Source organism: Orycteropus afer, unplaced genomic scaffold (genome assembly GCF_000298275.1).
Source record: "Orycteropus afer afer isolate SDZICR_OR568_19922 unplaced genomic scaffold, OryAfe1.0 scaffold00158, whole genome shotgun sequence".
NCBI lineage: Eukaryota > Metazoa > Chordata > Mammalia > Tubulidentata > Orycteropodidae > Orycteropus > Orycteropus afer.
This window is the reverse complement of record NW_006921745.1, coordinates 3,185,552-3,199,885: the sequence shown is the minus strand read 5'-3', so window position 1 is coordinate 3,199,885 and position 14,334 is coordinate 3,185,552. Positions and strand designations below refer to the sequence as shown.

Here is a 14,334-nt window from a genome sequence, read left to right as displayed (position 1 = left end):
GCATTGATTTAACTAGGAAAATTACAGATTTTTTAAAAATAAATAGAGCACTACCAAAGCACATTTAAGTGCAAGAATCAGCAAAGACTGAATGAATAAACAAAATAAACCCAATAATACTGTGTTCCTAGATTCCTATCTATCAGTTATTAACTGAGGCTTTCATTTCTCTCACCCACCCCCTTTTTAAAAAAATCAATTATGGTTAGGCTCAAAATGCCCAATTAAACACTTCCTAAACATTAACATTTGTGAAATACATAATTGGGCAGCAAATAAAGTTTTTACAAAGGAAAAAAAACAGTAAGAACATTTGTCATAACTGAAAGTGGCAGCAAAATAGAAGGTATGTTTCTTTTGCTTTCAAGTGTTAATTAAGGAGCCTCCAATTCTATCAAAACTTTTTCAGAGCTAAATGAAACGGTGTGAAATAAATTTGGGTGAAATCTTGTGGCTGTCAGACTTTGTTAGCAAGCTATTAATTATCTTTATCCCGTTTTCTTCTGTAGACTATATTGCCCAATCAAATAGAAACTCCAATTATACTCAGTATCTCCTGCCTAGGGACACAAGACTCTAATGAACACTCCCGGAGTCTCCAGATGAAAAATACAATTATCAGCTTGAAACATGCAAGTGCACAGCAGAGAGATCTGTCTGTGCTTTTCTTGGCCACATACCCTAAAGCTTCCTTCTCTTTCTGAATTATTTGAACCATTTTCAACTTTACAAAGATCAATAGCAGGGAACTTATCTTCATATTATACATTATCTTTCTTCTTTCTTGCTTTCTGTTTCTTATATGTCATTGTTCATACCTGAACATGAAATATTCAAATATTATAATCTGGTCATTTAAAAAAATATTTGGTTTAGAGTTGCCCTATCAGTTGATCCCAACTTTTTCTCCTTTTTTTTAAGGTGGGTGGGCAACATAACAAAGAATGTGATTAATCCCAAAATCCAGAGCTAACTTAAGAAATAAAATATTATTTTATTCAAACTAGTTTATTAAAAAAGCATTATAAATATATTTTTAAGGCAAATGAAAACCAACATAAATGAAGTCATGGAGGGAAATAAGATTTGGTATATTTTTCAAAGGCTGGAATTCCTTCTTCCTTCACCCTCCTCCCTCCATGTAACCTCCACCCCCCAACCTTTTGCCCCAGAGGCCTTCACTGTTCTTCTCAGCAGGAGGCTTTGTTGTAATTAAACCGAAGAAAAACTGGCCAGCAGCAGCCAACATCTGACTTGAGGCTCCTGAAAGCGGCGATCTGGTAGAGTGTACCACCCCCCAGCGGGCAAACACTCTACAGTAAATTTCTCGACAATATTAATCCTCAAAACGGAATTGTCTCTTCGGGCCATGAAAAAAGATGTTTCTCGGCGCCTTCTAACATTCCATTTAAAAAATTTACTGAAAGTCAACATACCACTTTCTCACCAAGAGATTGGTTTTATCTGCCAAAACAACCTTTTTCCTCTTGAGAACTAAAATAAGTATGTACACTTCAAAACATTGTTCAGAATCAAAATACAGAGCAACATCACTAAATTTGGTAAATGATCACACTGAAAAACATTAATTTTTAAGTCATTTGTATATTGTATATAAGAACATTTTCCAGAATAGTGATTTGCCTATGGGCAAAAACTCAAAGAAAACAGATTTTAAGTAGAAAAGAAGGAAATTAATTTAAGCAATAGCTATATTTCATTTGTTTTGCATATGCATTATCTTTTCCTAGCCTCAAAATCAAGTTTCTCTATGGGTGCTGCTGGGCATAAATAAGAGGAGAGGGAAATTGCTCTCGCTTGATGAGACAATGACAGCTTTTGTTCTTTATTCTTTCACTTTACCTGTGCACAAGTTACCTTGGCAACTTTGAAAAAAAAACCCACAGACCACATTTGGTTAAACACCATTTTTAAAATATGCCACTGAACTGTGGATTGATCAGTTTATGTGTTGTTGACTTTGTTCTTCATCTGGTTTAAATCAATAATGCCCTACTGTGACATGAAAAATCAATGTGTTTTATGATTGTAAGATGTTCTCACCAACCAGCACAGTGCTTGGAAAACAGTAGATGTGAACTACTATATGGAAACTTAAATATTAGAAATTTAAATCACATCAACCAAATTGGACTCAAACAGTAAAAAAAAAACAACTTCAGCTTTGCAAGGGGAAAATGTGATTTAACAAAAATAAACATGGTTTTTATTGCAGTTGCTCAAATGTCATCACAAACTTAAAGCAACTTCCCCCCCAGCTCTCTACCTTTCAACTGTACCGTCCCTTAAATTAATACCTTGTTCATTTTCTCAAGTCTGATTTTAATGGTATGAAAGAAAACAGCATCCACTATGGTGAAGATAACATGCCAGTTTGCCTTTTTGTTCCAAGGATGCTTGATTTAACTTTACAAGCCAAAATAAATGAAGCAGAATTAGATTCATTTATCACAACCTATTGGAGCAAAAAACCAGTAACATAAACAGAAAGTAAAAGTCCTTTGCTTTGGAACCTTTATTCTCTATTTTCCATAAATGAAACAAAACCTTCAGACTAGAAAATAGTCTGGATAAAACCAAGTTTGAAAAGGCACGCTTGCTTCTGTGCCTCTCAGCAAACCCTTCAGACTTCATGACTCTCAAGAGGAGAGTTAGAGGTCCTTCTGCTTGCCTGGCATTAAACAAAAGAATTGGAACTTTCCTGAAATCTGATGATCGTGGAAAATTTAACTACCAGACAGGCTGCTTAGAAAGCATTTTGCTGTCACTATCAACTAACCTGATGCACTCCAGTTTTTAGTTTAACCATATACGAAGTTTATCTGAAATATCATTTGTTCTTGCAAAGACAGTATTCGCAGTGTGATCATTTTATTGAGATTTCTGGCAGCAGTTTAAGCCTTCATAAATAAATTACTTTCCTAATACTCTGGATTATGATTGCAAAAATTCCAATTTACCTAGAAATATTAGCAAACTTGGATAAATGTGATTAAACATCTGTTTTTTCAACCCAAAGATTTTATTTAAGGTAATAATTAAATTAATTTGGATTAAAAGTTCTACATGCTATTCTTGTTTAGATTTATCATTTTAAACAGTTCCCAGCACTGAGAAATAATTCTTTGATGCAAATTATTAAAAATAAACTAAAACTCCTATATCCAGTTGAAGTGTTTTAAAAAAATGAGTGATGATCAAAGAAGTCAAATAAAAATGAATTTAAACCACATGTAGTAAATAAGGGATTTAGAAATTTGGCACTACAATCATTTAACTTAATCTAAGTGATCCTGTCAAAACATGAGAAATACCTTCTCATCTGAAACATTCCCACCTCCAAATTATTGTAATAACAAATAAGAAATTATATAAATATGTAGATTGTTTGAAGTTCTTGATTTTATTAAAAATCAGGTTTCATTCAAATACAGTTTCTTAAATTATATTTTCCTGAAATATCTCAAAATGATAGCATCTTTATGTTTTACATATTTTCTTAGGTAAACTATGGATATAAATTGGAGGCTTATCATAGACTTGATTGATGATTGCAAATGCAAAAAATGCAAAAAAAAAAAAAAAAGAGTACAACCCAATTTTTATTTTTTAAAAATAAAATGAATAGAAAAGTCCCTATTAAAATGTTGGTTCAACTGTAAGTTGATTATGTTTTTCTTCTTTTTGCTACAATTTTAAATGTTCGGTACATAAGTAATAATTGTAATTAAAAAATCTAAAACATTCCATTAAGTAACCAGAGCTGTATTTATATTTTTCCCTCAAGTAGCCCCATTAACACTTTTTTCCTAAAGAAGATGGATTCTTTTTTGTTCAGAAGTAATGGCTTTCAAGCCTATGAAGACATGTTGTTGTTGTTGTTATGTGCCGTCCAGTCGGCCCCGGCTCATAGAGACCCCTCATTGGGTTTCCGAGGCAGTATCACTACGGAAGCAGGATTGCCCAACCTTCCTTCCGAGGAGTGGCTGGTGGGTTTGAACCGCCAGCCTTCTGGTTAGCAGTCAAGTGCCTTAGGCACTATGCTACCAGAGCTCCCTATGAAGACATAAAGGCTCTGAATTTGATGTTGTGGAAACCTAGCCACAGTATCCAGGGCGGTGGGGGTTATTTTTCTTTTTATCATTCACACTCAACTAACTGTCTCTATATTCTTGAATTTATAGAGCCAGCTCAGAGAGGGGATGTCTACGAATAGCGTCAGGATTGCTTATTTTCCATGGACAGATCATTATAGCCTTTAATATACACCCCCTTGAAAAAATTGGTTTGAACCATAGTTTCAGCTATAAAAGGGGAAAAGAAGATATAAAATACAATTAAACGTGAACTGTTTTGAGCTTTCAAGAAAGTGGGAGCTACAAGCAAAATCCTCACTCCTGATACAGTATCCTTCTTGCCAAAGAAACCTGCTTTTCTATTTTTGCCTTTTATTTTGCTGCGATATAGGGCAAAGAGAATGCCATTTTCCAAGAACTTAATGATCTTTAAACCTTCCTGTTAGTCACACATTATCACCTCTATTGTATTTATGGCAAACGTGAGTTTGCATATCAAACATCAGAGGAGGCAGTTTCACAAATGTAAAACAGGAAAAATAAACAAATTAATCTGCCTTCTTTCTCACACCAATTTAGACTTTGTTTTCTTTCTCTGGGTTAAAAATGTGAAAATTAATACATATTCATAGAAACAAATTTGGTGAAATATTTATAGTTCAGATATAAGCTAAGAGGCAATTATATTTTCTCTCTGGTTATTATTATGCTCATCACCTTGCCCACATTCAGTCTGATCTGACTCGGGGAACAAACAACAATTTAAAATGCTGATTCAGTAGATTCATCATCACTCCTTTAGAATGTGTTCTGCCTCATGGGTATTCCTGGAATATGAGATATACTTTACTATATTGGTAACATTTTAAGCAGGTTCTCGGTTGTTAATTTCATAATGGTTTTAAATTAGTTTCTAAGGCAGTGATTTTCAAAGCTATTGTTTTCTAAACCTAACCAAATTATTTTATATGCTTAATAATTTTTAACCTTAAAAAACATTTACAGCAGATACTTTAAAAAGTAACTGTAATCATTTCAACAGCTTGGTTTTTTAGTTTCACACACTGAGAAAGCAAAGTTTTCAGGAAAATCTGCTACTGAAACTCAACAATAATGAAGAAAGCACTATAAGCTTAACAGTAAAACCTCACATTAAAAAATATATTATTTAAACTTTCCTTTGTGGGTACTTCGCTCTATTCAGTAGAGATTGCTTTATCCATCTGCTAACTGCTGTTTTTGTTTCAGGTTGCCAAAATAATAAACTAAATACACTTTTTATTATTATTTTTTTAAGTTTCCTTCTCTTAATGCAGTTAACCAAAATCTAAGACAGGATTGGTATCCAGTGGCAATCTAAAAGGAAATGAATTTTCAAAGAGAACCCGAAACACAAATTTTTGGCCTTGTTTAACATACGCTTTCAGTAGAGTGTTTGAATTCTGGAACAGATGCTATCCTTGTTGGATGCTAGGTAATAATTGGGGGAGAAGCAAATTGCTTCTACTTTAGTCTTTATTTCAGGATCAAATATTTCCTGATACCCAAACGTTCCCTGCGTACCCAAAGCACCTGAGTGGGTAACCCTGCATAACAGATGATGAATCCTACCCAACTCTCTCACCCCCCAAAATAGTCTTCATGAGTATGGAATAATGGCCAACAAAGTCATTATTAAAATCACTGATCTCTTTAGTTACCACAAGTCTTCTTTCAGAAATGAAAACTACACTATTGGAAATTGGAGTGTTCCCATTTGAACCTAAACAGAAATGACCTGTCAGGTTTTGATATGCTTTCCTAATAGTTATTACAAGGAGGTGGATTGAAATAACATCCTTTTTATTCCAAATACAGGCTATTTAAGTTCAGTTGCTAAAAGAATTTAAAATAGCAGTCTCCTCAAAAACTAATGGTGTCTTGAATGTCTGTGTCATTTTTGGCCAACTAGTGCTCTGAAACACCCCTAAGGAAGAAGATGATAGTGTACATCTTCTGTAATGGAAGAATTGAGGCTGGTTGGCAAAAAAAAGACAGGACATTGAAAAAGTCAAAAGAAATGCTTGTAAAGCAAACTCTTTTCAACTTTTTAAATTGTAGATTGTATGACTTTGCAAAACCGTGTTCTGAAATGTCTAACAATTACTATTACTATGGCATTTCAGTCAAAAATCTTGTCATGTATTTGCTTGCTTATTTGACATATACTTTTTTTTAAAAAATAGTTTATCATTTTATACCTAAGATTTAAAGTAAGCTTTTAAAGATTGGCCTCAATTTGAAAGCTCTTAGAAAGGACTTACCGAGTCTTGAACGAAGCTTTGCTTCAATGTTTAATTTAAAGTGACCCTGACAATCACTAAGTAATACAAGTTATCTGGTGACAATCCCAAATTTTGCTTCTACCGTATTTATATAGTAAAAGGGAAGCATAAGAACGAAGAAGTCAACCTATGCCTTTCAACCAACTACTATGATGAAGGGTGTGTTGCTTAAAGAAAAAATTGAAATTAAATTGCTAGAAAATATCTTCAATATATTAAAGTTAATTATTTATACTTCATTAAAACCTTTTATTTTTCACAGGAGATTCTCAAACTCTGTATATATTAAGGAAGAAAAATATAAAGGAAATCTAGTATGCTTCCCTTTTTTCATGAAGAATATCTGAATTACGTTTTCTTTACCTCTTAAAAAAAATACCTGTTCTTGCATAACGTGACTGCACTAGATATTCTGAGAAAACAGCAAGAAGCAAAAGCTGGAAATAGCTATTTCACAGCAGGTAATCATACCTCAGAATGTAGCTACTGTACAAAGTTTTTACTTGGATAATTCTGGATGGGAATAAAGGTGGGGTAACTGCCTGAAAAACTTATTACTATCCAGGCCTTAGCATCATGAATGGCTTTCTACATGAGGATCTGAAGTTACTCTCTCTGACTGTATTGCACAGAAGAGCCAATAAGAATTTCAAAAAGGGCGATTTCCACTAAGGGAATTAAGTGAAGCTTCACCCAGAAACTCTATCAGAAAGAAAGAAAGAAAGAAAAAACATATATATATAGGAAGCCATATGCCCTACATAGTAACAGGAAGCTGAGTTGTTTCTGGCCCCCACTTTAATGAGCTTGCCCACCAAGCTGAACTCCAGCTGGAATATCCGTTGACAACAGTGAGCCTGATCTGGAGGTGTGTACGGCATAAGATTACTTGAAAAACAGCGAAGAACATTTCCAAGGATTTAACAAGAGTGTGTAAGTCCCAGCCCCTCACCAAGAAAATAATATACGCATATTGGATATTCACCCATGCAAAATTTACTACATCGTTCAATAAGGTAGGAAATATATTAAAGTGTTTTATTTCCATGCCTGAAATTATAAAGGCTAATTAAATTAATACCTAAGAGTACAGAAAATATTTTATTATACAATAAATCATATAAATCTATAATTCGCCAGCCATGGAAAGCTGAATCATGTTGTTCTAGCTTAGAACTTGAAGAATGATAAATGCATTTTGAAAACACGTTATGAGATGGATTATAATGAAATATGTGGATAAAGCTCTTACACCAGAGCAGAATGAGTATGTAGGAAAAAAAAAAGGAGAAATATTTAAACATAAATTGGAATCTTCCACTTAGATTAGCTGGATGTATTAGCTATGTGATCCTTTCCCTAAAGTAGATGAAAAAAGGAGTTCTAAATTTTTTTCTAGAAATACCCCTTTGAAGCTGTTTAATATTAATAATCAAAGAAAAAGAAGTAACATTAATAACCAAAGCAAATAGTTGGCTTTACTGGGATCCAGAATCTCAAGCAGTAGGCCACTATTCCTGAATAACTAGTACGAGAACAGATTTTTGTTACATATTTCTGCATCTGTATTGTCTTTTACCTAACAAAAGGCAGACATCAAAATGTGCTTTCTAAGAACAGTAAAATTATTATCTGAAGATACAACAAATCATCTTCTTATGAGTGTCTATTCATTGTGAGTATTAAGAAAAATAGAAATCTGATTAGCTTGGTCAGTAACGAGCTACAAAATTGGTATAAGATGTAAGGAAAACACTTTAGAATACTCAAAAAAACTTAGATATTTCAAAATGAAATTGATTCAGGACCTGCTACTTCTTAATTTATATACCAGAAATATTTGAGGAAAGGATATTTATTATTGTATCCATTATTAGCTAGCAGTATATCTTAAGTAACAAAAAATAAAAAGAGATTCTAAAATATTTTAAAATGATTATAGATGATTTTAGCTTCCATGGCCGTTTTAAATACTATTTTCAGTATGCTAGACTGATAGTTTTCTGTCTTTTTCTGTTTGTTCCATTTTAGGGCTCTGCTGTAATAGAAGCTACCTTGTGTAAAGAACTCAACACAGCTGACCATGATCAGCCCAGCCTGGAGCATCTTCCTCATGGGGACTAAAATTGGGCTGTTTCTTCAGGTGGCACCTCTATCAGTCATGGCCAAATCCTGTCCATCTGTGTGTCGCTGTGATGCAGGTTTCATTTACTGTAATGACCGCTTTCTGACATCCATCCCATCTGGAATACCAGAGGATGCTACAACTCTCTACCTTCAGAACAACCAAATAAATAATGCTGGGATTCCCTCAGATTTGAAAAACTTGCAGAAAGTAGAAAGAATATACCTGTACCACAACAGTTTAGATGAATTTCCTACCAATCTCCCAAAGTACGTAAAAGAGTTACATTTGCAAGAGAATAACATAAGGACAATCACTTATGATTCACTTTCAAAAATACCATATCTGGAAGAATTACATTTAGATGATAACTCCGTCTCTGCTGTTAGCATTGAAGAGGGGGCATTCCGAGACAGCAACTATCTCCGACTGCTTTTCCTGTCCCGAAATCACCTTAGCACAATCCCCTGGGGTTTGCCTAGGACTATAGAAGAGCTACGCTTGGATGATAATCGTATATCCACTATTTCATCACCATCTCTTCAAGGTCTTACTAGCCTAAAACGCTTGGTTTTAGATGGAAACCTTTTGAACAACCATGGCTTAGGTGACAAAGTTTTCTTCAACCTAGTCAACTTAACAGAATTATCACTAGTGCGAAATTCCCTGACTGCTGCACCAGTAAACCTTCCAGGCACAAACCTGAGGAAGCTTCATCTTCAAGATAATCATATCAATCGGGTGCCCCGAAATGCTTTTTCTTATCTAAGGCAGCTGTATCGACTTGATATGTCCAATAATAACCTAAGTAATTTACCTCAGGGTATCTTTGATGATTTGGACAATATAACCCAACTGATTCTTCGCAACAATCCCTGGTATTGTGGGTGCAAGATGAAATGGGTACGTGACTGGTTGCAGTCACTACCTGTGAAAGTCAATGTGCGTGGGCTTATGTGCCAAGCCCCAGAAAAAGTCCGAGGGATGGCTATCAAGGACCTTAACGTGGAACTGTTTGATTGTAAGGACAGTGGGGTTGTAAGCACCATTCAGATAATCACTGTATTACCCAACACAGGGTATCCTGCTCAAGGACAGTGGCCAGCACCAGTGACCAAACAGCCAGACATTAAGAACCCCAAGCTCGCTAAGGATCAGCGAACCACAGGGAGTCCAGCAAAAAAAACAATTATAATTACTATGAAATCTGTCACCTCTGAGACAATTCATATCTCTTGGAAACTTGCCCTACCCATGACTGCTTTAAGACTCAGCTGGCTCAAACTGGGCCACAGCCCAGCATTTGGATCTATAACAGAAACAATAGTAACAGGGGATCGCAGTGAATACTTGATCACAGCCCTCGAGCCTGATTCGCCCTATCGAGTATGCATGGTTCCCATGGAAACCAGTAACCTCTACCTATTTGATGAAACTCCTGTTTGTATTGAGACTGAAACTGCACCCCTTCGAATGTACAACCCTACAACCACCCTCAATCGAGAACAAGAGAAAGAACCTTATAAAAACCCCAATTTACCTTTGGCTGCCATTATTGGTGGGGCTGTGGCCCTGGTGACCATTGCCTTTCTTGCTTTAGTGTGTTGGTATGTTCATAGGAATGGCTCGCTTTTCTCAAGGAACTGTGCATACAGCAAAGGGAGGAGGAGAAAGGACGACTATGCAGAAGCTGGCACTAAGAAAGACAACTCTATCCTGGAAATCAGGGAGACTTCTTTTCAGATGTTACCAATAAGCAATGAACCAATCTCAAAGGAGGAGTTTGTAATACATACCATATTTCCTCCTAATGGAATGAATCTGTACAAAAACAACCACAGTGAAAGCAGTAGTAACCGAAGCTACAGAGACAGTGGTATTCCAGACTCAGATCACTCACACTCATGATGCTGAAGGACTCACAGCAGACTGTTTTAGCTTTTGTAAACCTGAGGGATGTGATGGCAGGATCCCTGTTCTACTGCAAACACTGGTAAAAAAAGACTGAAAAAAGCAATGTACTGTACATTTGCCATATAATTTATATTTAAGAACTTTTTATTAAAAGTTTCAAATTTCAGGTTACTGCTGCGATTGAAGTAGTGGAGATGCCTGAACACAATTCTATATTTTAGTATTTTTTAGTAATTTGTACTGTATTTTCCTTGCAAATATTGAAGTTACAAACTATTTACTTTTGTGTTCTACTGAGTAAGATGACTTGTTGACTGTGAAAGTGAATTTTCTTGCTGTGTTGAACAATCAGGACTGCGTTCACTTGAGATCCTTGTAGTATAAGCACAGGCCATTTTTCACTTTGGTATTAATAAAATGTAAAAAACAAACAATAAAACAGCTGAAAGAGAAATTAAATTTCAAAAATAGTTATAAAATAGTGTTTCAATTATTAAATTTGTATTATCCCAGTGGTATTCAATAAATCAAACTTTGTGAAGTAATGGGCAATATCAACCTTGCTGCATATCTTCATTTTTGCTGTAAGCAAATTAAATATCCATAAGGAAGTAAGTATTGTCTTCTGAACTGAATACATCAGCTGGCATAAAATGAATGTGAAGTCTGGAACCATTTTTTAACAAAGCTTTGAGAACAAAAGACTTCACAAAAACAATAATGTAAGTGTGTTTCCAAGTTCAGTGGGAAAATGTATACTTAGAAAAACATAAAAACTTAGACATGCATAGTATAATGAATACAAATACAAGAATTGCATTTTGGTTTTACTTACACCATCCTGATTTTTGAAAAATGAATCCTAAACAAACATAATTGTTAGTATGTATGATGTTTTCATCAGAAAGGACATCAAAAAATTATACATTTTTAAAAGGTACCATAAAGCATGAGCAATTTCCTTCAGAAATCCAGAGAAAGTTGTACTTGAAACAAGTGAAGATTTAAAAGAAAAAGAAATACTAGAAGTCAAATTTAGATCTGGTATATGTGAAATGTTTTCACACTGTACATAAATCTTCAATTTACTTTCATAATGATGAAGAATACTGCCCATTACTATCACAAATTTCTAGATATTACATAATGAATTTGAAATGTAACATTTCTTTCTAGCTTCCAACTGAATTGTAAGTTATTACTTGTTTAAAAGCCACATCACTTTTCTGTTGCCACGATTATTATTTTTTCAACAAAAAACCAAAGTGCATTGTACGCCCTTTGGCCAGTCTTGTATGTGCCTTGATCCAATGCTACATGTATTCAGCTTTTAAAACTCGACAAATTTTTCATACTTCCTTAAATATGAAAAATTATGGTCTTATTGCTGAATAAAACTTAAAAAAAAAAAAGGACAGAATAATTGTGCTTGCTTTTTCGGGATTACTATCACTCAAGCAGCAAATTTCCCAGCACATTAGTCCTAAGCACCCCATGTATTTTTCTAGGCATAAAAATAAAAGTTGAATACAAATAAAAAATAGCAATATCTTGAGCTTGTGTATCATTTTACTTCAAAGAGTTTAGTGTTTCATGTGTAAGTTCATTTTCCTAACATGTCTTTGGAGCAACTCATATTTACTAATTTACTCTATAGAAGGAGTTTCATGATTTTTCCCTATATGTGCACTTCTGCTATTGTCCTGACCAATATTTTGTAAGGTGTTCTTTGAAAAATTAACATTTTAAAAATTGCTTTTGGGTAGTGCAGATTGTCCTGAGGATTTGAAATTTCAGTTCTATTACTTACTAGGTATGTATTTAAAAAGAAACCATTTACCCCTTAGCTCAGCCTCCTTATCTGTAAAATGGGAGGATTAATACTATCTACCTCACAGGGTTGTTGTGAGGATTAAATGAAATAATGTGCATGAAAACTATAACATTCTACAAAATATGTTAGCCAGGTCGTCCCAGGTTCATTCAAATACCTCTGCTTTACTACTCTACTGACAAAGTGATATCTACAATTGACTATATACATATATATATGTGTGTGTGTGTGTGTGTATATATATACACATATGTATATGTATACACAGATACAACACATACATACATATGTAGTTCTGGTGGCATGGTGCCTAAGGCATTTGACTGCTAACTAGAATATATATATATATATATATATATATATATATATATGTGTGTGTGTGTGTGTGTGTGTACTCAATAGAATTTCAAGACAAGCAACTGCCTTAAAGGTACTAAATAAATCAGTCACATTTCCTTATGTCCCAAACTAAAACTTCACAATTTTTATTGATGAAATAAAACTCTGCATCAGATATAAATAGAGAAAATGATAGGAAAAAAATCCAATCCTGAGTATAGAGCACATAGAATATAACTGGAGAAGCTATAAAAAAGGGAAACAAGTATTCTCTTGCTGAATGTTTGACAAAAATCAAAAATAATTTTTAGATGCAGCCACTTGTGACTGTATTAAATCACTGCACTTACACTCTCGTTCCCTATTAAAAACAACACCGTGCTCTAGCATTCAGCAATGTCGATTTATTGAAAGTATTCCCCCATGCCAAAGGAACTAGTAAAATACTCTGGTTTACTAACTACAGTTTCTGACTAAAGTACATTTTATAGCTACAAGTCAACATGACAGTTTTCATAAGGAATTCAAAGAGACCTACATGCTCTAAAGTACCTGAAGCATATGTGTTAAAGGAATAAATCCACCACTAAATTTACTTCAATGTTACCTCATCTGCTGCTGAAAACTATGTTGTTGTTATGTGCTGTCGAGTCAGATCTGACTCATAGCAACCCCTCCTTGGGTTTCTGAGGCAGTCCAACTTGATGGCATATAACAACAACAATCACTACGAAAGTAGATTGCCCAACCTAATGCCATTTAAAATTCTAATTCCTTTCTCCTACTTAGCATATTAGCAAGTCTTAATTTTGCATAGTCTTATAATACAACCACTATACTTCTTGTTTTTGAACTTTTGGTTAAAATAATAAAAAACAGAAACTAACGTTTATCACTCATTTTCTTAAAAACTTCAAAGTTCTCTACAAATAACCTTAACCTAGTGATCTTTACTGTGTGGCTTCTATGTGAAAAACAGCAGATGTCTTGCCATCAAGAAGTGTACTTTCTAGAGGTTGCAAGGCATAAACATAATACCTTGTGAATGTTTACTGATACTGTAGTACAGAGGAAGAATCAAGTACATGTGTTTGGACTGACCAAGAAAAATTTCATGAAGGGGGTAAAATTAGGACTAGGATACAGCAGGATATAAGAGAAAGTAAGAAAAGCAGATACTGTCCATGGAGAGGAAATAGTGAATAAAGCCATGGAAATAGGAAAAAAGGGGCAATGTTTCATACCAATCCTGATTTTGGTTAGAATCATATGGAGAGGTTTTTATGACCAAGCCTCAGTACACACCTTCTAAATTAAAAACTCTCAGGTTAAAGCTGGATATTTATATTTTTAAAAAATTCCAAAGGTGATTCTGATTTATACTAGTGTTGAGGTCCACTTATCCAGGAGGTGTCTGAAGGAAAACCCAATAGTCCAGCTCACATACAAAGTCCATAAAGAAGGTAAAGCTGAAAAGGTTTTTATGTCATGTTTTGAAGTGTGTTGAATTCCAAGCTGAAAAATCTGTATTGTATAAAAAGCACTTCAGGAATATTTTATAGTAATAAAAAATACTGCATGACAGAAGAGGAAAAATCGAGAGCAAGAAGACCAGTTAGAAAACCATGGACTTTTCCAGACAAGAGAAAATAAAGGTGTGTGGAATGGGGTGAAGTAGTGGGGGGAGGGTGAAAAAAGTCT

The 14,334-nt window shown here is 34.4% G+C and overlaps 1 protein-coding gene across 1 annotated transcript; it reads left to right on the top strand.

The window, feature by feature from the left end:
• Window positions 1–8,504: 8,504 nt before the first annotated feature.
• Window positions 8,505–10,454, top strand: FLRT3 (fibronectin leucine rich transmembrane protein 3). Its single transcript, XM_007946381.2, has one exon. It carries the CDS (start codon window positions 8,505–8,507, stop codon window positions 10,452–10,454), a length of 1,950 nt encoding a protein of 649 aa, XP_007944572.1.
• Window positions 10,455–14,334: the final 3,880 nt, after the last annotated feature.